Here is a 24435-nt window from a genome sequence, read left to right on the forward strand (position 1 = left end):
AATGGAAAAAATACATAAGCATGTATACCGTCAGCTCTTACGGTAAATGCTAAACAGAAAGAGAGATAATGATATCAATATTATTGACAGAGGAGTTGGTTGATAAGAAGTTGCCAGGGGGGAGGAAAAACAGGTCATGGACACACACGCAAACCTATACGCCCAAAGTGACTCCACCCGTCAACCTTACTTTGACATCATGCAAAGCAGGGGGGTAATTTATACACTAGCTGTTGAATCGCTGGAAACTCCCATAGGAGCTGGCTGAGAACAAACCTTTCATGAAAATTTCCACGAAAGCTAAATCCCATTTTTCTGACTGTTTGAAACTGGCATTTTAAAAATATATTCTACTGTGTGAGGAAGAAGAGGTGTATGCTTTGCAGGGTCTGTTAAGATGAAGAAGAAACTAGCACTTTGATCCTCCAAATGTGATTGCCCACAGAAAAGCTCAGAGCTGCTGCATAATTAAACCATTCAGAAACTCATTCATCTGCTAATAGCAAACACTGGCATGGATATTTAAAGAAACTTCAATAGAGAAGGGGAAAAAACCCACTAAAGCAAAGTGAGTATTAGAGGACTCGTTAGCAACTGCATTTTGATGATCAATTGTTAGGTCCAGGGTAAATCACAAAGCTTTCAAATAATCTTCCCATAAATCTGCTAAATTTACACCCACAAAAAAAAAAAAAAAAAAAAAAAAAACTCAGAAGAGCTAGGGGGTGGGGTAAAGAGTCCATTAATAAACTTGCAGGCTCTCCTATGACTTTTCAATAAAGCAGTCGTGAAAAATACCACTGTAAACTCTGAAACTATAGCATAACATATTAAGTAAGTTACTCTTCTTACACCTACATTTTCAAATTTAATTCCAGCACCAGTCAAGGAAGATGGAGTAAGGAAAAGAGAATTGAGTATACACATAGAACAAGCAATCCAACGTCCCTATTCATACTTAATTCATACTCTGCTCAAATATTGGTGATGTTGTGTTTACAAACACAAGTATATTGGCATTCTTCTGCCATAAGAGAATGTAGTGGGACCACACCAGATTCATTTGGGAGACAAGTACACAAGACTGGCTTAGAAGAAAAGTACCATATTTTCACATTTAACCTGCACCTTCTCCAAAACCAGCTGGGGAAAATTGGGGTATGAAATCTATGCGAGGAAAAGGGATACCAAATGTGGAAACTGGGGCTGGGAGAAGGGACGCAGAACAGTGGCAGCCTTAATTACTGTGGCTCTGGGAGCCACAGCAGCCAACATTACCACTTTTTCCCCCTCCTTCATTCCTCCACCCCACCACTAATTTTCCAGACCCACGTGGCCCCTCCCGTCCCATCCATGCACTGGATCAGGTCTGCATGCAGGGTTGGTCCACAGCCAGCCTCACCACTTTGAGTTCAACCCAGCACACTGCCCCACACTTGGCATGTCAGCTCCAACCCTTCACGATAGCTCTGGAGCAGGTGCAGGCAGTTATTTTGGTTGGAGGGCAACTTAATGAGTTTTGCACAGCTGTTGAGGACTGCACATGCAAAGTCTTTTAGAAGGTATCATTTTAACAATTTATAGATAAACAAACAAATATAGACTAAAAATCAAACATCTACTATAGCATTTTAATTTTATTTTTAAAAGTAAATTTTATTCCAATTTATTTTTGTGTACAGTGTATATAGAGGCACAAGTGCATAATAGCTCAAAATAAAGTCTTACTCTTGTATATGGGGGGGGAGGGGTGCATGTGCAACAGAGCTCACCCAGGTGGTGCAGTGCACGTGCAGTCTGCAGCTGCCCCCATGATGCTCTGCATGGGGCTGAGCCCTGTCCACTCCCACCTGGAGACACCAGCGCAGCACAGTGCTCCCACCCATGCCCCAGCCAGCATGTGCAGCTTCCCCAGCAGGGCTGCTCCTGGTGGGGCTGCAGCCACCTGGGTACTGCTTGGCTCCCCCCACCATCTCCAGTGGCTCCTCCTCCTACGCCACTTCGGGCATAGGGAAAGCTGCAGCTGGGAGGCTTTCCCAGTACAACAGGGCTCCAGCACCACCTCCAGCCACCTTCCACCCATTCAGCTGCTCATTGCGCCGAGTGGGGAGATAAGAATTTTTCCCCTTAAAGCTGTCTATAGAAAAGTCAGGCTGCATAATACACTCAGGGACATGGTACATACAAGAATATACAGTGTTAGCGTTTTAGAGTTCCTCAGAATGGTCATTTCCCCTTCAGTGTGCTAAATTTGCATTACAGCAGCTTTGTACCCGTTCAAGAACGCCAGAAAATTATTGGACCCATTCTAGTTCCTCTTTTCCTATCGTCAGTCGAATGCACAAGGACAACAGCAAGCACTGCAAAATTCAGATTTAGAAGTGGCTTTAGGTTTTAGTGAATTAAAAGGTGTTAGTTTTTTTTAGATACTTTTCCTGGGGTCCTGTTTTGACAAGCATTCTTCACTACAGTTCACAGTGTTACTGTACATTTCATTGTGAGGGCCCTCAGATGCTGCATGGCTATTTTAGGGTTATTTTTTTTCCCCAATTAAAAAACAAAACTGTGAGAACAGAAGTTCCTTTGTTATTAGTGGGATGAGCTGAATGGAAGCCATAGCATTTTACAATTATTTAATGCTTGTACTACTGTAATCTTCCAGGCTAAATATTATCCCCAAGCACAGACAGGAACAAGAGAAGGGGAAGCACTCGAGTACAGCTCAACTTACAAGGTTTGGAATGGAGCTGGTCAGTAGCCCTGTTAAAACAAAGTGGCAGATGGCAAAAGCCAAAACTTTGTGAGGACATCTATCCCAGGTTAAATGTAACCTGATGTAGAAAGAGAAAGGCTTTTGTTAGTTGGTTGACTGAGTCTTGTTTCAGTTCCTTTTTGTGGTTTTTTGGGTTTGTTTTTTTTTTTGGGGGGGGGGGGGGGCGAAGGTTGGTTGGTTGGTTGATGTAGCAGCAGGAAAACCTAGGGCATTTTTACACATGTAAGTGCCGCAGCTCCGCGCACTTTGAAAAGCACCACTGAGAAAATGGTGGCAGCACGCTTTTGAACTAACACACCTACGAGGTGTGTTAGTTCAAAAGCGCGCTGACATGCATTTCACCACTTACACAACTGCGCACAGTGCAGCGCAATTCACCTCCACTCGTGCATGGAGCAGACTCAATTAATCAAGTCTGCTCCGATGCAGCGGATCTCCGGTGCGTCATGGGGGGGAAAAAAGAAAAAAGTGTGTATAAACGCCCCTAGGTTTTGAACTCCTTCAGCTCCTACTGAAAATCACTTGACATTCCTAGCATTATCCCTCCCATATCAGGATAGTCTAGAATTTAAAAAGAGACATTTATATCAAATGAATGTTCAGGTAAAAAAAAAAAAAAATTAGCTGACAGTCACTGAGTTTGCCTAGATTAGGGTAGAAGTTGTATTTTTTTTTTTTTTTTTAAATGTGGCAGCACTTATGCTCTTCCCATGATCCTATTTTTTTTTCTGCTAAAACAATTCAGAAGTAAATAACATCAATATTAAAACCCTTTCAGAGCATTAAAACTCTACAGTGAACAGGACCACAGCCTTCTCCAAGGTCCAGTCTGTATGTACGAGTTTACTACGCACAACAATGAACCGTTCCACATCCACTAGGCCCTTCCCAATTTAAGAGCCAGCAAGTATAGTACAACACAGGGTACTGGAGATCACAAGCCCCCTGGTTTTATTGTCTGAAACTCACCCCTTGAGCATCTCCACCCCAAAGATGCCAGCGCTGAGCATAACAACACTGTGCAGCAGACAAAATTGAGCTCAGAGGATGGAAACAACCAGAGGATATAGGCCACGAAAGGAAAAAAAACAGTACTGCCAGTCTTGGAATGCAATTCAACAGATAGCAGACGTGGTGTTGTACCTAATGAGATTAAGACCAGAAACCACCTATCACACTTCACCCTTAGGTAACTGCAACAGTATTAGTTTTCCTCTGCATATGTATGCATGCATGCACGTGCACACAAATTTCTCCCCTCTAAAGCTAATGCTGATGCAAACAGATTAAAGAGTAGCCAGAGAGGGCTACTGCTGACTGACTGTGATAAAATGCTTTCATCAGCTAGAAGACTGGGTCTTAAAATAACATGTCGCTTCCAGTAAAACTATAAAGCAATTACAACTAAAAACCAGCACACAGCTTCACAACACTTTAATCACACCACTTCCAATTAGTTAATAACACTGCCCCTCCAAAATAATGCTGATCCAGATGCCTGTTATTTAAAAGCCCCCCCAAGTAGTATCTGTTAATGCAATGACAATGTATAGCTGCAATTTAGAGCATACCCGTCTCTAAACCCTCTCTCCTGGCAATTTTTTTTTTTTAACCCCTGCAACCAGTATGCCACCCGTTCTCATATTTTACACGCAATGTTATTACAAAAAAAAAATCCCTTCTTGTAAGAAAATGAATATTGCTAACATCAGTTCATGTAATCACACACAAAACTCGAATGTTGTAGTGTTACCATTTTTGTTCTTCTTCACGTAAAATCTATACTACAGCCTTAACCACAGGTCTAATATACATACATACATACATACAGTTTAAGAGCCACAGTGCATAGAAACAAAAAAAACCCCAAAACCCCAAAACTAAAACAAAGCAAAACAAAAAACAGACAGCAATATTTATTAAGGTATTTAACTCTTCAAGGAAGGAAACCGCAGACAGGAAAAAACGAACAACCCATGTCACAACAGAAAATTCTTTAACTCTCAAAATCACTCACATCTATGCCTAATTTTAAAGAACTTAATCAAGTCATGGGAGCTGCCATTAACATAAATGGCTTCGGGATTTCAAGTCCGGTTTACAGTAAAATAAAAAATAAAATAAAAAAACCCAAAACCTGTGGAGCCGTGCTAGATGAACGTCCCTCGATGATTACCATATAACAGGCTAGTCTCTGCTTGGAAGGGGAAAGAAGTTGGGGGGGCAAAAGGATAAAAAACAGAAAGAGAAGAGCCAGTAACTTGGAATTTTGATTCTGTGCCCAGAACATCAGTTTCTAAAAATAAGACAAAATTCCCTTCTATCATTTCAGTCGAGGAAGGCGGAAGGGCAGAACAGAGCAGCTATACAAGTCTAGCAGGATGAATTTACAGAGCTCCTTTTGTAAAGGATGTATTCGAAAAGATAAGACAAAGGGACGCGATGCATGTCAGACATTTCAAATCATAACGGAAGGTTTAAAATAACCTGCAGTGACCTGCACAAATCACGTTATTTATGTTCTTTTGTTCATTCTGGAACTCAAATCCTCTTAAATAAAAGGACCATCTCATTCAAGTATGTTCATTAACCCACTAAACATGGGCCAGGAGCAGAGAAGCTAGAGTCTGAATTTTTTCTCTTCCCCTCCCCCAGCACTCCCCCTTCTTTTTTTTGAAGAAGGGGGCCACAAGTAAGGACCACAGTGTTTCACGGTCCTAAAACAAGTTTTTCAGCCTGGGCTCTGTCTCCAATTTGGTTTCTTTTCTGCAGTGTACAAAAGACAACAGCTCTATCAGAGCTGGCCTGATGTCTGACCTGCATGAGCTACATGGTTTGTTTTTAAGTTAGTATATTGCAACAATTTACACTAATACCATAAAACCTGGATCTCCAGATTTGTTATACTATTTGGCACTCATTTCAACTGTTACTAGTCCACTCAGAAGAAGTGTGGCTTAGATAACACATCACTAATGAACTCTCACACTAGTGATGCAGTATTATCAGGGAGTTAAATGTGTGTGTTTAACTCGTATACCAGTTAAACATATATTTTATGTATATAAATATAAATTTTTTTTTTATATATCATGGATGTATTAGGATCAAACAAAAACAAAATGCTCAAACCAGAAGCTACTGAAAGCTATTCATTGAATGGCCATACATTTGTTTTGGGAAAGCTTGTCAACAATAAAACCTTCCTGGACACAGTAGCCACAAGAAATACCCAACTCCTGCAGGGACATTCAAAGTCCTTCGGCATAGATAGGCAAGCTTTTACTCTCCCACTGACCCATGACCATCAGCTGCAATCATTTGACTTGTCTAGTCATAGAAAAAGCTTGCAATTACCCTATATGAACTTCATTCCCTTTCAAAGGGAACTAATTTTGGCCATTAATGGGCAGACAGAAAAAAGGGGGGCTGGGAGGAACAATATGGGAAATTTGTTCCAGAAATAAAGTACAGAAAACTGCCACAAATGTCTACCAACCCCAAGCTTCAGAATACAGGCCAGATTTTCAGCCGATATAAAAACTGGTCCAGCTTTGCTGTCTTGCACCAATTTTCATCAGCTGATGATCTAGATGTACATCTCTTCTAAAGCTACTTAGAGGGCAAAGTGTCAGTGGGAGAAGAGACAGATTTCAGTAAATCCAGAGTTAAAATATTCTTCACCAACATGCAATTCAGACAGCAATTAAGAAATATTCAAATGATTTATGTCACCCATATTGTAGATTATAGGTTTCCATCTTTAAAAAAAAATGGTTCCAATCTCTTCTCGTTTGCTACGTTTTCAAAGCAAAAGCCTATCTAACAGATGTCTAACAGATCTGCTTGTCAGTTGTAACAAGTTGGGCTTATCTTTTTTTTTATTACCACAAATGGTATAAAACCGCACACAGCATTCTGTTAAACTAAATATTGACACATCTGCTTACCACGTGTGTTAGTAGCCATGTCAGCCACTTTCTGAAAGGCATCCAAGAAGGCAGCAGCTGCTACTACTGTAGTCCTGAAATGCATACAGATAACAAAACATTAGCAATGTCTCATTGCTGCCTATTTAATTGTTGCCAAAAACACATTCAAGCTTATAAAAAAAAGCAAAAAAGAAAAAAAAGCTAGCATGAACTTGCAGAGGCAACAGTATAACAAAAAGACCCCCTATTTTATGTTTGATTTTAGCCCACTCCCTCCATAATTTGTTAATCTCTTCCTTGCTTTGTGCTGGCACTATGGACCATGCTCCAACCATGCTAATGCCATGCTGAGAATTGCACAGAACAGGTGCTATTTCAAAAGGATGCAGCCAGCCCCTTCTAGCTGATTTCATCTGATGAACTAATATTAAGCAGTCAAACATGAAAAAGAATCTAAACAAATTACACTACGCTAATTAAACTACAAATTAAAAGACACTGCTATTTCCAGGAGACACTTCTACATTTTTAGGATAAATGCCCAGATTAAGGAGCGATAACCTCTTTGCAAACCCAGCCCAATCCCCTCCTGAAACAGGTCATTTCTGAGGTCTCATTTGCAGAGCATCTGCTTCCCCTGCAAGAGGAAGGGATCTCTTCCAAGATTTTTCTTCACACCGTCTGGCAGTTTAGGGACTAATGAGAAACTACTCTTACTTCCTCTCTGGTTCCCTAGCCAGGACCAACTGTTTTGTCATTTTCCCCCTCATAGGCAGACCAGCACTGAATCAGAATTGGCAGTCTTGGTTACTGGATATACCCTCATCTTTATCCCTGAAGTTCAAGCAGCCTTAATAGCCACACAAGCATGTGTGCATACACATATTCTGGTATAGCAACCAAGTAGCACCTACTAAAGAAAGCACAGGTGCCTGTACAGCTCGAGAAGGGACAAAGCCATTACAAGCAAAAAACCCCAAAAAACAAAAAACAACTCCCCCCACCCCCCAAAAACCCACAAAAAAACCCCAAAACCCCCAGCAAACACACAACTGCCTGGTACTGGTGACAGCAACACCACAAGTAAATTCCACATCTTTCCCAAGAGACAAGGTGATGAACTTGCAAGAGTTAGTGGTAGCAGATCCTAGCAAGACTAATCAAATCTCATCCCATCATGTAACAAGACCCCAATGAAGAGGGCTCACTAGCCATTGCCAGCCTCTGAGGATACATACACCAAGAGGCAGCAGTGTGAGGACATGTCTGCAGCACCTGTGAGATGGGAGGTTTCCTCCTTGGCTACAGAGCTGCTCCCTTGTTTTGTCCAGGAAATTAACTCAATTGGGTTCTCTGGTTTAAAGGACAAAAGACGACCTACCCTTCATGCATGCTTCAAACCTGAGCATTATATCCATTTATTCAGAAAGTCTTAGAGCAGGGGTGGGCAAAATACAGCTCGTGAGGCCATTCTATCCAGCCTGCAAGGCCCCTAAAAAGTTTAGAAAATTAATTTGTCTGTCTTTGGTTCCTGTCAAAAATGCACTATAGCCACTCGCAGCCTGCGTGGGGCTGCTTGTGCCTCCTCAGGACAGCCCCGCGTGGGCTGCAAGCGGTTGCAGCAGGGAGCACAGTCACAAGGCAGGCAAGGGGCCCCTTCTCCCTGCGCTCAGCACCAGCTCCTGCCCTGCTGGGGAGCAGTGGGTTGGGGCTGCACACGGGGCTGGGGGCACTGGGAGTGAGCAGGTGCATGAGGCCCACACCAGTGTCCTGGGGCCAGCGCCAGCAGGGCGCAGAGCAGGGTGGCAGGAGTGCAGGGTCCCAGCTGGCACGGGCTTTATCGAGCTGGCCCAGCTCCCCCTTCTCCCTGCTGGTGCAGCCCAGCCCAACTCCACAGACCCCTGCCAGCCTGCACCCCACCGGTGCTGGCCCTGAGACACTGGTCCCAAGACACTGGGACATTGGTCCCAAGATGGTGACCAGGGGGTGGGGCTACCCATGAGGCCCTTGACAGCTTGCCAAAACCTGGTAAGCTGCCCTCCACCCAAAGTAATTACCTGCCCGTGTCTTAGAGGCTATGGGCCTGGACTCTTACTCTCAAAAAAGATGTATAGATTCCAATATCTAAATTCGGTTGTTCTAAATAAGTAGTTCTTAAGGGACCTACACACCCCAGGTGTGCGCCAAAGCTTTCCTCCTTCTGGTTTAGTGTCTGGGTATCCTGATTTAAATGAAACTAGGTCAGGACTTCAGGGATAAGACAGGAACTGGGGAAGAGCAGTACTTCATCCTGATGGATTATCCCTATATCCCCAGGTAGATCTTGCATTCCTCCAGTGCACTAAGTTCTCTAGGTGTTTTGGGGAGGCAGGAAGATTGAAATGAGACCCAAACAGCCAAAGGCCCTTAAAGAGGAAAAGCATCCATTACATTTTTGTCCTCAAGGGTTTCATTTCTCATTCCAGTCCAAGGGTGAATATGTCCTCCTAGCTACCCCCCAAAAAAGCAAGATACATTAGCAGAGAGCTGCAGGGAACTCAACCAGAGGCCACAAGGCCTGGGAGTGCTAAGAAAGGAGCTTTCCAGAGGAAGTTAAACATGTACAAGCAAGTTAGATTTTCCTGAACGTCTATTCCAGGTCTACCCTCAAATTACACCAAACAAAGTAGTCATATACAGCTGGACTACACCATTTAGGACTTTTCTCCTGCTTTCTCAAAGACAGGGTTTGAGAGAAGTGAGGATCTCAAACAGAAAGGATGAGGACTGAGCACTGCTACTTGCATATCACTCCAGGGCTGGCGGGGGAGAACAAGTAATCAAGAACTGTAGTTTCCTTTAGCTAACTGCCAATGTTCATCCACGGTTTTAGGTACTCTTTTCACATCCAGATTGTACTCTTAGATTCTTTCAAGTTGATGGGTTAAATTTTAAATCTCCAGATTAGAATCTCCTTAGAAACACCTCTGACAGGAAACTACCAGAGAACCTCCCCTCAGCTAAAATGATAAATGCTCTCCCTTATCAGAGGTAGGGGACAGGAAATGAAACGAAGACATAAGACTGATGTTTCCCAGAAGAAACCAGCAAATTCTTAGATGCTAAAGCTGCCCGTGGACAGACAGCCAAGACGCACACAGGCCAGCAGCACTGAGAGGCATGGATTTACAGAAGCAGGAATATATTCTACCAAATAATTAGTTGTGCTGGAACTCGATTTCTCGGGAAACAAAAGTCAGTGTCCTGTCCCAAAGGAAGTTGCTGAAAATGTTCCTCAGTGCCCCAAGTCTTCAATTATGGTAACTGAGGCCTGGGTCCAAAAGCTCCTGTTCAAGGACATTTCTGCCTTGAGCTGCTAAGCATCAGACAGGTCAGGAACAGAGCAGGGGGGAGCAGTCCGAGTTTGGAGCTGCTGCCTGAAGTCCCCACTCTCTCTGAAGAGGAATTTCACAGCAAGAACCTGCAACACCAACCCACATCATACCAGGACAGCCAACGCTACCCCAGAGGAAGAAAGGGTGGATGGACACAAGTCTGGCTGGGTAAAGACAGCCAGGAACTGGAGACCCATTTGGATTGGGACCTCCATCAAGAAGAAAGGAAAAGGGCAAACTCGCCCATTTATCCCGAACTGGTGACTACCAAGGTTCACAAACTGCTTTAAAAAAAAACAAGACAGAGGTTGTTTCTGGAGGTAGAGCTTAAGACCTTCCTGTTTGATGCACAACAACTTGTTAACTGCTTAAACCTTCAAATACATAAGTGCCCCAGGATTTAATTTATCTTTCTGCTCTCCCATTTCTCCCTGTAACATCTCCTTTATACAGCCCCCTTACACTTCACTACATGCTGTTTTCTCCCAACATGTGGCCACACCAGTCATCCCAGGCTAAGAGGCTGCTGGACCAGGAAGACTGTGAAAGCCGAGAGATGAGGGTATGGAGGAGCTCTTGGGGATGATCAAGTAGGACTAGCTCCTCCTCAAGCTATCAATAGAGTTCCATTTTCTAGAACCCTGTTCAGGAAGGGATTTCTGGAAAACTGGAAAAGTTGGCTGGAAAGCATGTAAAGTTTTGGCTCTATAAAGCACCAGCCTCTCACACTTAAAATCCACAACAGAATCCAACAACGACTTGTTTTTTTTCCAAGTGCCACTTCAGCACATCAGGGCAAGAAAATATTTCTGCAACTTCAGAACCCTCAACATGCAAGAAGTGTCCTGATGGCATGGACTGCCATCAAGTAGGGGTGTCGTCTCCTTTTAGAGGAATGAAGACCCTGAGCAGGGAAGAGTTGTGAGCATGGGCATACAAGCAGGCTCAAGTCGGCTCCAACCCAGTGGTTCTCAGCCTGTTTGCCACAAGGGGCCATACTTGCAGCTCTCAATGTTACCTGGGCCGCACCCACACAACTTACTTCCCGTGTAGCCATTTAACAGGATGTCCCAGGGGCTGCAACAGTGTCCCGATTGGGCTGCATGAGGCACGCAGGCTGAGAACCAGACTGCTCTAACCCAATACTTGTGGTACACTGCAAATACGTTATAACAGTTGTTGACTGAGAGGAAAGGGAGTGACAGGGAGATGAGAGAATTGAAAGCAAGTTTTTTAGAAGCAGGCAACTACAAAATCTAATGGAAGGGAGGTTCCTCTTTTTCTCCTTTTACTTTTTCCAAGATGTGACATACCCTCAAAGGACACCCACTGGGATGGGAATGCATAGAGAAGGAAAGCACACGTGCAGAAAGCCAGTCACATCCAGGTGTTGTTTTACTTTTGCCATGACAAGAACAATGTATATTCCCATAATCTAAGAAATATGGTTCAGGTTTTGCTTGCTTAGATAGGGGGAAAAAACAGGACTGCATGCAAGTAAAAATATGGACCAACTCACTCAATTCTACAGTTAACAGAACTGAAGCAGGATGTAATAAAATGTTGTGAGAGCATCTTTTAATGGAAGCCATACTTACTTTTTTAGAAACCCACTCCTAAAGTGAAGCCTAACAGCATACAGTTCAATAACTTCTAGAAAATGATCCAGGACTGGAATTCCCATGGCAGAAAATGCTTTTCTCTTCATTTTTAAGAGTTACCACAGATATTGCCCAGTGTTTTAGAGTACACTGGGCATAGGGATATGCAATTCAATTTGAATGGCCTATGCCCATATGAATGATACTGTGTCTGCTGTGGTTCCCCTGCTTTACCTGTGGCAGGTTAGAGTGGTAGGTATGTGTGGTGTCAGGGTTGACAGCAGTCTATGTAGAGCTTAGATTATGGTTTCTATAGGATGGTTTGGATAGGGACGATCCTGCTTCAGGCAGGAGGTAGAACTAGATGACCTATGAAGGTCCCTACTGGGATCCCCTACTTCTTGGATCCCATGATTCTATGACTTTGACCCCAGAGTTATTAAAACATGCTAAATAAGTTATTGTGGTGGAAACATTCAATTTCCCCCCTTCATCCCAGTGCATTTACACGCATATATACGAGGCGTGCAAGGGGTCTGGAGTGACTGAATGAAGCTTACCTCAGCTGAGACTGCAGCTTCCCCGCTTTATTTATAAAGTCTTCCCAAGCTGGGTAGCTTCCCTGCAAGAAAAGAAAGGAAACAACAACAAATGTCATTTTGGACATTCAAAGTTCACGTGATAATATGACTGACTACAACAATAAATGTAGTCAGTTTCTGCTAATTAAGCCTTGAACACATTTTTCTAACAATTTATCTGCCACCCTGTTTAAACAAACACATGAACCTAAAAACAAGACTAAAACTTTGGTTGGTCCTCAATTTATGCAACCCATCCGTTGAACACAAGCAGCAGAGTGAATACTAAATATAGGGGCCAAGAGACCAAGAGTCCATCAGAGACTTTTATGAGCCTAGAAAAGTCAATTAGAACCTGATTTTTAATATTAAAGTGTCTAAAGAACATCTAAAAATCTAGGTCTGAGGTTCAGGGAGACTAAGGTTCTCCATCTGGGAAATGAAGATAGTACTACGTTACCATATTTCACAAGGGTATCACGGACATGAGCAGCATTAAGAGACGATGAGCTGGGATACCGTGTTAATGTGGTTGCATAAATACCTAAAGATAGAAGACAGACTCCCAGTGCCTGTCACTGCACCTATTCCTTGTGGCAAATACCAGGTCCCAGTTCTCCTTTCTAGAGCTTCTCGTGCAATTGTGCCAAGTTACCAGAGGAGACCTCAAAAGTATTATCTCCCAAGGTAACACTAGAAAGCTCAAACCAGAAGAGGAGAAGTACTGGAAGAATGCAGAAGATGGGGCTCTTGCAACAGCTGGTTTTTACCTGTAGCAGTTGTTTCTGGAGTAGTTCATGACTGACCTGGGAAATGACTTCAAACTAGAACTGGGAATGAAAAGGCCAATGATATTTTGGGGCATTTCTGAAGTATATCAAGTCTTCCTTCTCTAAAACTTCCTGTGAACTTTTTATGGCTTCTCAATACAAAAACCTTGACACTTTTTTTTTCTTTTGATGGGGGCTGGGGATGGAGTTATGAAAAAAGCAAAGCATACTAAACAAACAGGGTGTCAGTTTTTAAACTTTTCATACAACCAACAAACAAGTTCAAAGTCTTTGTTTTGACCAAAATGAGCCAATCTACTCCAGAGTACAGGTAACCTCATCTTTTACTCATCTTTCCCTTGTCATCCTTAAAATTCCAATTGTCTGAGGGATAAAAAGCAAGGTTCATTTTAATACATTAGAAGACACACACTTGACCCAAAATATTAGTATGGTTAAACTTAGGTAAGACAGATACCCAAAGCTAAAATTACTACATGCTACAAATGGAGTTGAGGCTAGTAACATCTATTCACCCCAACAGGTGTCAATTGTTTCCGTCAAATTGGACAGGAAAATACTTATTATTTGTATTACCATAATGCCCAGCAGCTCATTCCAGAGCTGTACATCATTAAGACAAAAGACAATAGATGGATACAGAGGAGATAAAATGGGAAAGAACGAGGAAACAACAAAACAATACTGTTTAGAATAATAGCCAGTGGTATTAGCACACCGCTGGACTAACCATTGCCAAGCATCCCCACCCCCACCCAAAAAAAGAAACAACAAACCAATTAGTCTTCAGATAGGGCATTACAACCAGAGGTCACCCCACCCTCTTGCATGAATTCTGTACCAGGACTGCCCTTTCACTTTTCTGCTTATTGACATACATGGCAGCAAATCAAGTTAGGTTAGGTCCCTTACGGTTCTTATCGCCTACAGGCCATCAGATCGTAAGAATAAGAACCACACCCAACTCTCCGTGGAAGCAACAACTCGAGCTCACGCCCTAAGATCCCAAGTGAGAGGATGAGTATCTATCTCAATAAGTCTGACAAGATTTGCACTGCCCAATAAAAACAGAGATCTAATAGAAGAGCTGACTTTTCACCCCAACATTTAAAAAAAAAAAAAAAAAAAAAGAGCCATTTTATTTTTTGTTTGAATCTACAGTATACAAGGAGATGGGTACAAGACTGTAGTAGTCCCCATTCAAAAAAGCTTTGTAAAAATATTCAATTTCATGTATAATTGTAACTCAAGAGTTCCCGAGGACAAAAAAGTTCCAAATATTATTTCAACTCAGCTTATTAAAGGCTCAGAAACTACATTTTTGACAATACTTTGTTTTACATGGTTAGTGAACTGATGGGAATACATTCCCCAGGTTTGAGAAATGTCAGCAGAGAAAGACCCCACCATGAAGCTTACCACACAATGACATTTTCAAAATGTTCAGACACTTGAATCTGAAGGCAAAATCCTGACCCAGTTGAAGTTAACAGTTTTGGCACTAACTTTAAGGAAGATGGGATTTCACTGCAAGAGTTATTTCATGCAGTGCCTTCTAGTCAGCAAGGCCCAATCTTGTTCAAAATGAAAGAAAATGAGTCCGTTTTATAGTTTTCATATCCAGCGTTATATTGGAAACTTTGTTTTGTTCTGTTATAGCTAATGGCTCTGTGTAGTTTGCACTGGTATAACACAGGTTACACAAAAACTTTACCAAACCAAGGCCAGACTACACATCTGAAATGCAAGCATTTGAAAAACCCCAATAAAGTCCTCAGAACTATTTACATACCTAAAAAGTCAGAGACACAGGTAAGCCCTTTACTGAATCCAGGCAGTGTCATCTATAACCCCTGAACAGGCATTTTACTTTTGCCACACAGCATCATATGGAAAAGGGAAGGAAACAACACAACGGGGAAGGAAACTCAGAGCTAAACCAGACTTTTATTGTTAGACCCTTTACCATCTTCTGAACACTAGCAACAACATAAAAACACTTCTTTAAATTTAATGCACTACCCATAAGACAAAGCTGAAGAATCCTTAACTAAAGAAATGGTAGAACATTTATACTGACTTCATCATCAACATCAAACAGCCATGGATGGGGGGGAAAAAAACATGACTCAGGGGCACAATAAGATATACTGCCTCAAAGATGAGCCTTTACAGGTGCATCCAGACAGGCACGGATGTGCAGTATGCAGCACCACTGACCCATCTGCAGTGCCACATACTGCACATGCCACACATGCAGGCACTCCTAGCACTGCTACTTTGTGGCACCAGGAGTTGTTTGACCCCAGGATCTCAAACACATGCACACACACAAACCCACCCTCCCCCACAAAAACCCCACAAAAAACAAACCCACGCCTAAAAAAAGCGAGGCAGCACACATGGTGGCAGTGCACACCACCCAGAACTGGAGCCTGGCCACACTCCAGCTGCAGGATCACTGCAGCAAGGGCTCCCAGAGGCCCTGAGGATGCTACGCAAGGGTGCTGGGGCCAGCACAGTTCCTGGCCCCAGCCTCCCCTTCTCCACCTAGGGCAATGTGCTCCATGGCAAAATGCGCATGGCATTGGTGTTCCCCGGGGACAAGCAGCAGTGGCACACATTGTGCCATTTGGGCCAGGAAACGCACATGTTCCCGCTCATGGGGATGCACTGTAGGGGTGCAACAAGCAGATAATTTAGCTAGACAGAGAGGGGTTGCACAGGAACACTTAAGCTACACAGAAATTTAATTAACAAGAGCAGAGTTAGGTTAACTCAAGCTGCAAACTAATTTGCATCTCCACTGCTTTTCTAACCTGGTCTCCTCTACATCACAAACATCTGCCAGTATTGCTATGCTGTCCTGGGGAAGAGAGAGAGATCATGCCTGGCAGAGAACTTATCAGTGCCAACAAAACCCCTGGTCTATATGAAGCTGTGCTGGCAGGAGGAGGCTTGCATCTAAGTTTCTGCTGTTTCTTGCAATTCCTTCAGTGGACAAAGTTGCAATAAGAGTGGTAACAGAGATGGTTTATGTAGACGAAGGCAGAGTATGAGCAAGCATCACCTAAGCTTCAAACCATACCCCCAGAATGGCTGGATAGCTTGAATTTAAAGCATGACAATGCCAACTAGAGATCTGTACGCTGGGATGGGAGCTAGGTTAGTGGCGCTGCTCGAGTTATACTCCCAGTCTTTTTCAACAGTTGTCCTAGTTTCATATTACCAGTGACTCTTATATGTATATCTGCAGAAAGGCCCAATATTAAAATGTGTAAGAAAGAGGCCCTTCCTCTTATCCCTACAGATGGGTTGTGCAGGTCTAACACATCATATTGAGGAAGCTTGCTAGTGCTCTAGCTGCAACTGTTCCGTGGGTAAAGAGAGAGCTCTTGGTCTGGAACCTGCCAAACATTTATTTTAATAAACTAAGTAAACACATGGCCATGAATATAGGGAAGAATAATTCATAGTGTCTGCATCTAATGAGGAAGAGAAAGTCTTCAATATGAAAAGACCTGGACTATAATGTTGTATCTTAAGCCAGAGCTGTCACCATTTAAAATAGAAGAACCTATTTATTTAATTAATAAATGCCATTTCCTTAAACCTGTTAGTATTACTTCAAACGCCATCTCAGCAGTAGCTGCTGCTGTTTCAGGACATGCCTACATACAGTCCATGCATTATGTATGTGTATGCCAGGCACCTTCCAAGTACTGACAATTAACAGCAGGGCCTAAGGGCCTACCAGGTTCTCAAGCAAAATACAAGCTGACAAGTAAAGATACCAAAGCAGCCTAATTATACTGCCATTTCAATGGCAGTACTGTGCTGTTAACTGCACCTCCATGTTTTCTAGGGACACATACAGTTCAAATATAACTTGAGAAGGAGAAGGCTTTGGTCATCTGGCCAAAATGCATCACAAAGAAATCAAGATCAAAATAGACAACTGACACTTCAACAAAGCTTGTTTCTCATTTTTAAGGATTAGGCCCAGCCAGCACCCAGGTATTGCACCGATTCAATGAAATGGTTCAATTCAATTCAATTCAACTGCCTTAATTATATTTATACAACTACTTTCGGTGAAGGAGTCTTAAACCCAGCCCAAGAATGGCTGATCTTAACTTCAATTCATCACAGCTTTTGGTACCAGAACAGCAGTCAGTCCATTCAGTCGCACTTTAACCCTTTGGGGACTGATCATCTACCAGCTAGCAATAATCTCATTTTCCAGCAGTAGTTTCTTTGTGGTGGTTTCTACCATCATACACAACAATATTTGAACAACCCCTTCAGCCAGCCAGAACTTGCTTGATTTTTCTACTGCTCTGACCTTTCCCCTGCAAATCTTACAAAACAAACGTTTAACTTTCACAAGCCAACTCTCAGAATCAGCTCTTCCAAACCCAGGATGGCAATTTCATCATCTCTCTCAACTCCCCGCTTCTCACCCATTTAATGACATTCAAGTCTTTTGTGCATTACACTGCACATCCCTTTAGACCCTCCAAACAAATGCTTCCAACAATATAATCTTAAAAAGACCGGGTGCCCTGGGCTCTTTCTGAAAGTAGTGACAGCTTCACTTCACAGGAGCTCACTGCATGCTGTTAAACACTTCCCAGCTGTTGGGAAGGAGGATAAGCAGGGTCAGCAGAGTAAGATTTACAAGACACAGATGGAGAAGAGAGCCTCTTGTGATTACAGTACTAATGGAGGATCTGGGCTGAAGTCTCTCTTCTCTGCCACAATTTTACTGTGCAACCTTGGACAAAATTACCTTGCCATCCTATGTTCCCTACGTTTATAAGGGTGGAGTAACAGCACCTCCCAATCTTACAGGGGCTTTGCAAGAGTAAATATCCGAATAGTGATGGGCACAATCTATCTGCACAGATAAACCATCCATTAAATTTAATCCTGAGAAATAATCATTGCAATATTCATTACTTTTTTAATTTGAAAATCTGACTATAACCAATTTGCTTTGACTAAGCATACAAATGTGATTTCAGGCCACTCTGGAAAACAAAGAATGCAGCATTTTTCAGTGTAATGTTTCCCCACAGTTATCTCTGAAATCAGAAATTGCAAAAGGCACAAACAGCTGATAAAGGAAATCAATTTTTTTTCCTTTAAATGTCAGAGTCATTTGAGCTCAAATGTTATCTGTAAAAGCGGCAGTCTTCCTTTATCTTTTAACCCCTGTTCAGCAAGAAGAAAATACTGCAAGGAAGCGCAGCTGTAGGAAACAAGGTCCTAAATCCTCTATTCAGTAATCCCACAGCTTTAAAGAACAGCCAGTCATTTATTTGCAGGGCTCTGGTTTGTTTGATTTTTTCTTTTAATGTTTTTGTTGAAAAAGAAAAATAAATAAATAAATAAAATAAATATTACTACTATATATATATATATAGTATTATAATAAGATATATATATAAAACTACTTTGTTATCTGGGGCCTGTTTCCCCAAAAGTACCTACATGCATAGTTTTTCAGCTTTAAAGGTCACACATATTATGTTTTTCTTTTAAATTAATATTTTATAATCATAGTAAAATACTCCAAGGTATACTTCATAATGATATGCCTTGGCACTTAGCAGTGCTCTGCCTTTGGCTGCATGCCTACCAACCAAGGCATATCATTATGAGGCAATAAAACAGCATCATCCCATCTTATTGCTTAATTAGTTAGTTTATAATAGTGATTAGTTATAACATGGGTGAGTCTTCTCCTTGGGTCAGGCAACTAGTCTACTGTGAATTGTGAGAAGGGCACTGTCCTAACCTCTCACCGCCAAATGACTAGGCTTGCAGCATGAAAGAGTATGCCTCCCCATCAGTATTTGGTCAGTCCACAATTAAAATAACAATGTACCTTCAGGGACACACACAACAGCAAAATAATCTGAAGGTCCTAGGCCAGGGGTAGGCAAAATAGCCAATCCAGCTGGCAGCTGGACTCCATCTCCCAGCAGCCCCTACCTGCATGGCTTGGGCCAGTCTCCATGGAGACCCCAGCTGCACCTGCATGGGAAAGCTCAAGACAGGGGTTGCCATGGAGACCAACCACAGCCACAGTGGCAGTGCAGTGGCAGAACAGCACTGGGGGCTGCCCCATCGCAAGATCCCAGCAGCTCCAGAGCAGCCCCCTGCTCTGCTCTGCCAGCATGGCTATGGCTGGTCTCCATGGCAACCCCAACCTGAGCTTTCCCATGTAGGTGAGGCTGAGGTCTCCATGGCGAGCAGCCCAAGCCAGGCAGGCAAGGGCTGCTGGGAAATGGAGTCCATGGCCAACCAGATCCAGCCCATAGGCCAGACTTTGCCCATCCCCGTCCCAGGCTAAACTGGTGGAGCTCTTGAAGGTCCTCAAGCCTCAGATGTGCCACACTCAGGTCTACTGGCATGTGGAGAAATCCTGACACACTAACCACACTCTGATCACAGACTTATCAATAGTCACAACTTCTTTTGGACAGCTGAAGTCATTTTTGAACCGCTAGGCATAAGTGGCATAGAAGGCAAAGAGTGCTCAGGTTATTCCCAAAGTCCTTGAATAGCAGACTTGTTTTACCAACAAGTCCCATTTATGCCTGCTTCTGGGTTCCACATAAGAGTTCAGTGGAAACTCAACTCAACCCACTTTAAACCCAGTGCTGCTCAGGTACGTTTAGCAAACAGCTTCCAGCCCTGGAGTGAAAGAAAAAGCATGGGAAAAGCTAACACATGTAGTCATAAATCTGCAAGTGGGAAAGGTTTGTGCATTGGTCACTCAGTGGCAGATTCGGAAAGACAATGTTTGACGTATAAAAAGTGACTGAGTGAACCACTTTCATATTATAAAGCAAACACTACATAAAGGAGAAAAGAATATTTTAAAACTGCTTTCTTTCCTTTTAGGCTAACACATTGATAGACTTTGAGAATAATCTTGATTTTGGTTGCTTCTATCTAGGAATAGCAAGCTTTAGAAGAGGAAATAGTTATTTTATCCAGTGAATGGGACTGCTCTGGTTTCTCCAAAATTACCATCCAGATACAGATGCATTAAGTGAGAGTAGATTTGCTGAAGGGTGTCACACTTACTGAAATTAGATCCAGCCACCAGGCTGAGACAGAATCCACAGCGCTGGAACTGGGTTTGTTATCCTAGATAAACCTAACAGCCTGACAACTTAACAGAAGGAATAGTTATGTGCCTCTTTCTACTTCAAGGGAGGAGAGGGGGAAGCCTCTCTCTAATAGCTTATATATTGACACATTGCAACTGAGAGAGAGAGAGAGAGAGAAGGTGATGGAAAGTCCTTAAAAAGCAATTTAAAGCATATGCACACTCTCCCCTATGCTAAATAAAATGTTTAGGTGGCTCCAGTCCTGGTGTCAGCTCCTATGAGACGGACCAATGATGACGGCAGCAAAGATGACAATGAGGGAGACAGCAAGCTGAGGGCAACAAGCAATGATATCACTCTTCATGACTCCCAGTTCCCACTCCCTACCCAATATGCCCCCGCTTCCTACCAGCCAAGTTTATCACCACAATCCTATTCTACGCAAGACCTCATGCCATATTTTTCACTGGAGTATCCATCGGAGTGCATATTAAGCAACAGGACCACCATGTCTGTTTATACACATGAATTACTAAATTACTACTAGTAAAGTCGTGGAAGTTAGCACTTCTCACTGTTAGTCAGTGACTTCCACAGCTGTATCATTATACTAAAAAAAACCCTTAAAGGCAGGTATAACACTGATGCTAAACTTCACACCCTAATAACACCCCCCCAAACTGTGAATCCATCTGTCCAGCAGTTCAGTACTCTGCTCCTAACCGCAAGTCCTTGAAATAAGAGGAACACAATCTTATCTATCAGTTAAAAAAAAGCTTTCACAATTATTAAATGGCATTAACAGGAGTCCTATAGCATAATACTGCCACCAATTAGACTAAGGGCACTAGGTGTTATGTGCTGTATTTAATAAGGGTACACAAAAAAGCAAAGTTGGCTACATGAAAAACATTGTTCCACATAAAAAAACATTGTTATTTCAAAGAAATGGAAATAGCCAAAACAGAAATAAGCAAACAAGCAGCCATAACAAGATGGCCTCAGAAAAGGACCTTGACCATTGAGATGTATCAACACGTGGTAAGATACAGTGGCCATGGCCAACTAATCAATTTTGCTAATCCAGTAACATCAGGTGCTTAAAAAAAAAAAAAAAAGCAAGATAGCTATGGTTGGGCACATAACCAGCTCTGACAACAGGAATTATAAAACCAGGCTATAACCAGCTCTGACAACAGGAAGTATAAAACACAGGCAAATACGCTGCACGTTTCTCCCAACCCACAGAAGGGTCTGTAATGCAAGGAGCTCTGCAGTCCAATGCATGAAAGCCCACATCAGCTCTTGCAAGACATCTGCCATCACCTTAAAAAGGTGCCACACCTCAGAAAGAATAATCAAAAATACAAATACAAAATGGATGACACCCAGCTGAATGGCAGCACTATGGATTTAGGAGTCTTGGCAGATGACAGGCACAGCACACATCTCTGATACAGCTGCAAAAAAAGGCCAATCAATAGAAGCATTAGGTGCAAGACATAGGTGGCAATAGTGCCTCTACTCAGCACTGGTTAGGCCTCACCTCAAGTTGTGCGCGCAGTTCTGGGCTACACATTTTAAAAAGAGATGTGGAGAAGTTGGAGAAGATCCAGAGGCAGGCAACAAAAAACAAAACAAAACAAAACAAAAAAAAAAATGATAGGTCTTGAAAGACTAGTCATACTAGGTGAGACTGAAGGAAGTAGGCATGTCCAGATTGCAGAGAAAGCACTTAAGACGGGATGTGATAGCAGTCTTCAAATGCTTGAAAGAAGGGCTGCCAGAGAGAGGAGGGAAAACATCTTTTCTCTCTTGCTGCAGAGAGCAGGATGAGGACCAATAGCCTGAAGTTGCAAAGCAGGTTTAAAACGGATATCGGGGAAAAACTTCTTCACTGTTAGAACAGCGAGGCAGTGGCAGACTGCCTGGGGAAGACATGGACTCTCCATCTCTGGAGGTATTCAAGAGGAGGTTGAACAGGGAATGGTCAGGGATGATCCAGGAGCAGTTACGCGCATGTTTGACTATGTACATTTCCATGCTTCTGCGCTTCCAACATGGGGCCAGGAGGGAATTTTTTCCCCCACTCCTGCTGTTATATGCATGAGGGGCATTTTGGGTGGCAGCTGCAGCAAAGGCTGGGTATTTTCACTGAGGCACACCAATGCTCCTGCTGAGATTTAAGCCTGGAGAGGGTCTTTTCCCCTCTGCTCAGGGTCAGACCGACTGCCATGTTTACAAATCAGAAAGGAATTTTCCCCATGGTCAGATTGGTACAGACTGGGGGGAAGGAGGAGAGAAAGTGTCTTCCTCTAACAGGGAGTGTGGCCATCTTCCTTGGATTTCTCAAGTATATTTTAAGACCTTTTGCAGCAACAGGACATTGGCTACCATGGTCCCCCTGCTTTACCTGTGGCAAGTAAGGGCACTATTTTGTGGTTGTATCAGGGTTGACCGTGTAGTTCTGCTAATAGTTTAGACAATGGATTCTGTGCGGGACGCTTTGGACAAGGACAATCTTGCCTCAGACATGGGCCTGGACTTGATGATTTCTGGAGCTCCCTTTCATAGACTCAGAGAGGTAGGGCAGGGTCTTTGAACTAAGAGAAAAGACCAGCCCCACAGGAAATTCAGTCACTTCGGTTAAAGCTTAGTAACTTAGAACAAATTTTCCTTCCCCCTTTATTTATTTTCCATATGCTGCATGGCTTGTTCACTTTTTAGGTTAGAAAACATAAAAACATTTTAAATACATTCAAGCACCTACTTGATGGAGCTATTTTTGGTTGTCTCCCAACTATGCATTAAGTTGGGGGACTACCATCTTCCAATAAACCAACATGAAAACTTCAGCTGTCTGAAAACATTTCATCTCGTATGCAGGTCTATAGCTATGCAAAGCACATCTATTTGAGGGATTTCTTGTTTTAATTTATTCATTCTTGTCTTAATGAACCACATTTAATTTCTGCTGCCTTTGTTATCAGTTTGTATCTTGTTTAGGCACAAGCCGTTTTGACAATTCAGTTCTCCCATCACCCACACATTCCCCTTTTCTAAACCTCACTATTAATATTCTAGTTATTGAATCATCTCTCCAAGTTCAGCAACATCAAATACATTATATGCCCTGTCATGAAAGATCCTGACACTGCAAAACAAAACAGGAAAGAGCTCAAAATGAAATTTAAATCCAAGCATGTTAAATAGCAGTTTCAGTCCATGGTTTAAAAAGAAAATTAAAAACTATCCACTTTGGTTCTCATGGGTCGATATAAAAGTTAAAACATACCATTAAACAACAGGCCAACTTTCCTCTTAGCAATATAACAAAGCTTGAGAAATCTAATGTGGGACGAGCTTTCTAAAATGTGCAGTGTTACAATTTACAAAGCCAGACTCAAACAAAGCCATGGTCCACACAGTTGAGTATCTGGTCCAACAGTGGCCAATGCTATAAGCTTCAGAAAAAAGACAAGCAAGTCCACTAAAGCAAATTCTCACATCATTGCCTAAGTGCAAAAAAAAGCTTTAACTTCCAGTACTGGGGGGAAGCTTGTATCTAAAAGCATGAGGGTTTACATACTTTCCAATTTTTTTTTTTCTTACTTGTATTTAACTGCTATATAATGATTGTTGTTGGGATTGCGCAATACCGCCTGGTTCCTCTCATACTTGCCTGCCATGACTTTGATCTTATGTAGGGAGGAAGGAGATTGGTATATTATTACCGATGGTATTCGCAGAGTAACCCCCGAGACAGGTCACATCAATCTACAGATTTATTCTTTTTCGTTTGCAGCTGCTCAAGGTGCAGGCAACAGCCTCCTCAATTTTCTCCTGGGCACGGCCGTTGGCTTTGGTACAGATCCCCACCAATGAGAGCCTCAAAGGCAAGTAACTGCTGCCATTTTCATGCCGCTAATTAACTCATTAGCAAGGCACAGTTTCTATGTCCTTGAACCTTCTCCAGCGTCTTTTGCCTGGAAGAGCCCCCCAGTTATCCTCTCTCTTTGCCGGGGCTGGCCATTACAGCCCGGGCTCAGCCTCACCTGTTTTCAGGGATTCATCCCTGTCTCTCCCAAGCCCGCACCGCTACTTATTCCCCATAGTTGGCTTGTTAGCAGCTGCGCTAGTTTCACCGTCTTCCCTTCAACGCTCTAGAGACTGGAGCGGCTTCAGCTGCTCTCCCAAAGCTAATGCTGGTCTCTCCCAACTGGGACCCCTCTCTGGTCAAAGGGAGCTCCCGCTGA

The 24435-nt window shown here is 42.7% G+C and overlaps 1 protein-coding gene across 13 annotated transcripts in view; it reads right to left on the reverse strand.

Moving 5' to 3' along the window:
- The window catches only part of MTSS1 (MTSS1, I-BAR domain containing), a 192076-nt gene that overhangs the window by 157118 nt on the left and 10523 nt on the right, over positions 1–24435 (reverse strand). For 12 of the 13 annotated variants that reach the window (XM_014522180.2, XM_014522184.2, XM_014522178.2 and 9 more), the window contains exons 2-3: positions 12241–12302; positions 6724–6797 (exon numbers count right to left, since the gene is read on the reverse strand). In XM_014522180.2, the coding sequence (XP_014377666.1) occupies positions 6724–6797; positions 12241–12302 (136 nt within the window). Of the gene's footprint in view, positions 1–4910; positions 4933–6723; positions 6798–12240; positions 12303–24435 lie in introns of those variants that run through there. The other variant, XM_025209884.1, reaches the window with a different exon arrangement.

The sequence above is a fragment of the Alligator sinensis genome, unplaced genomic scaffold (genome assembly GCF_000455745.1).
Source record: "Alligator sinensis unplaced genomic scaffold, ASM45574v1 scaffold681_1, whole genome shotgun sequence".
Taxonomy (NCBI): domain Eukaryota; kingdom Metazoa; phylum Chordata; order Crocodylia; family Alligatoridae; genus Alligator; species Alligator sinensis.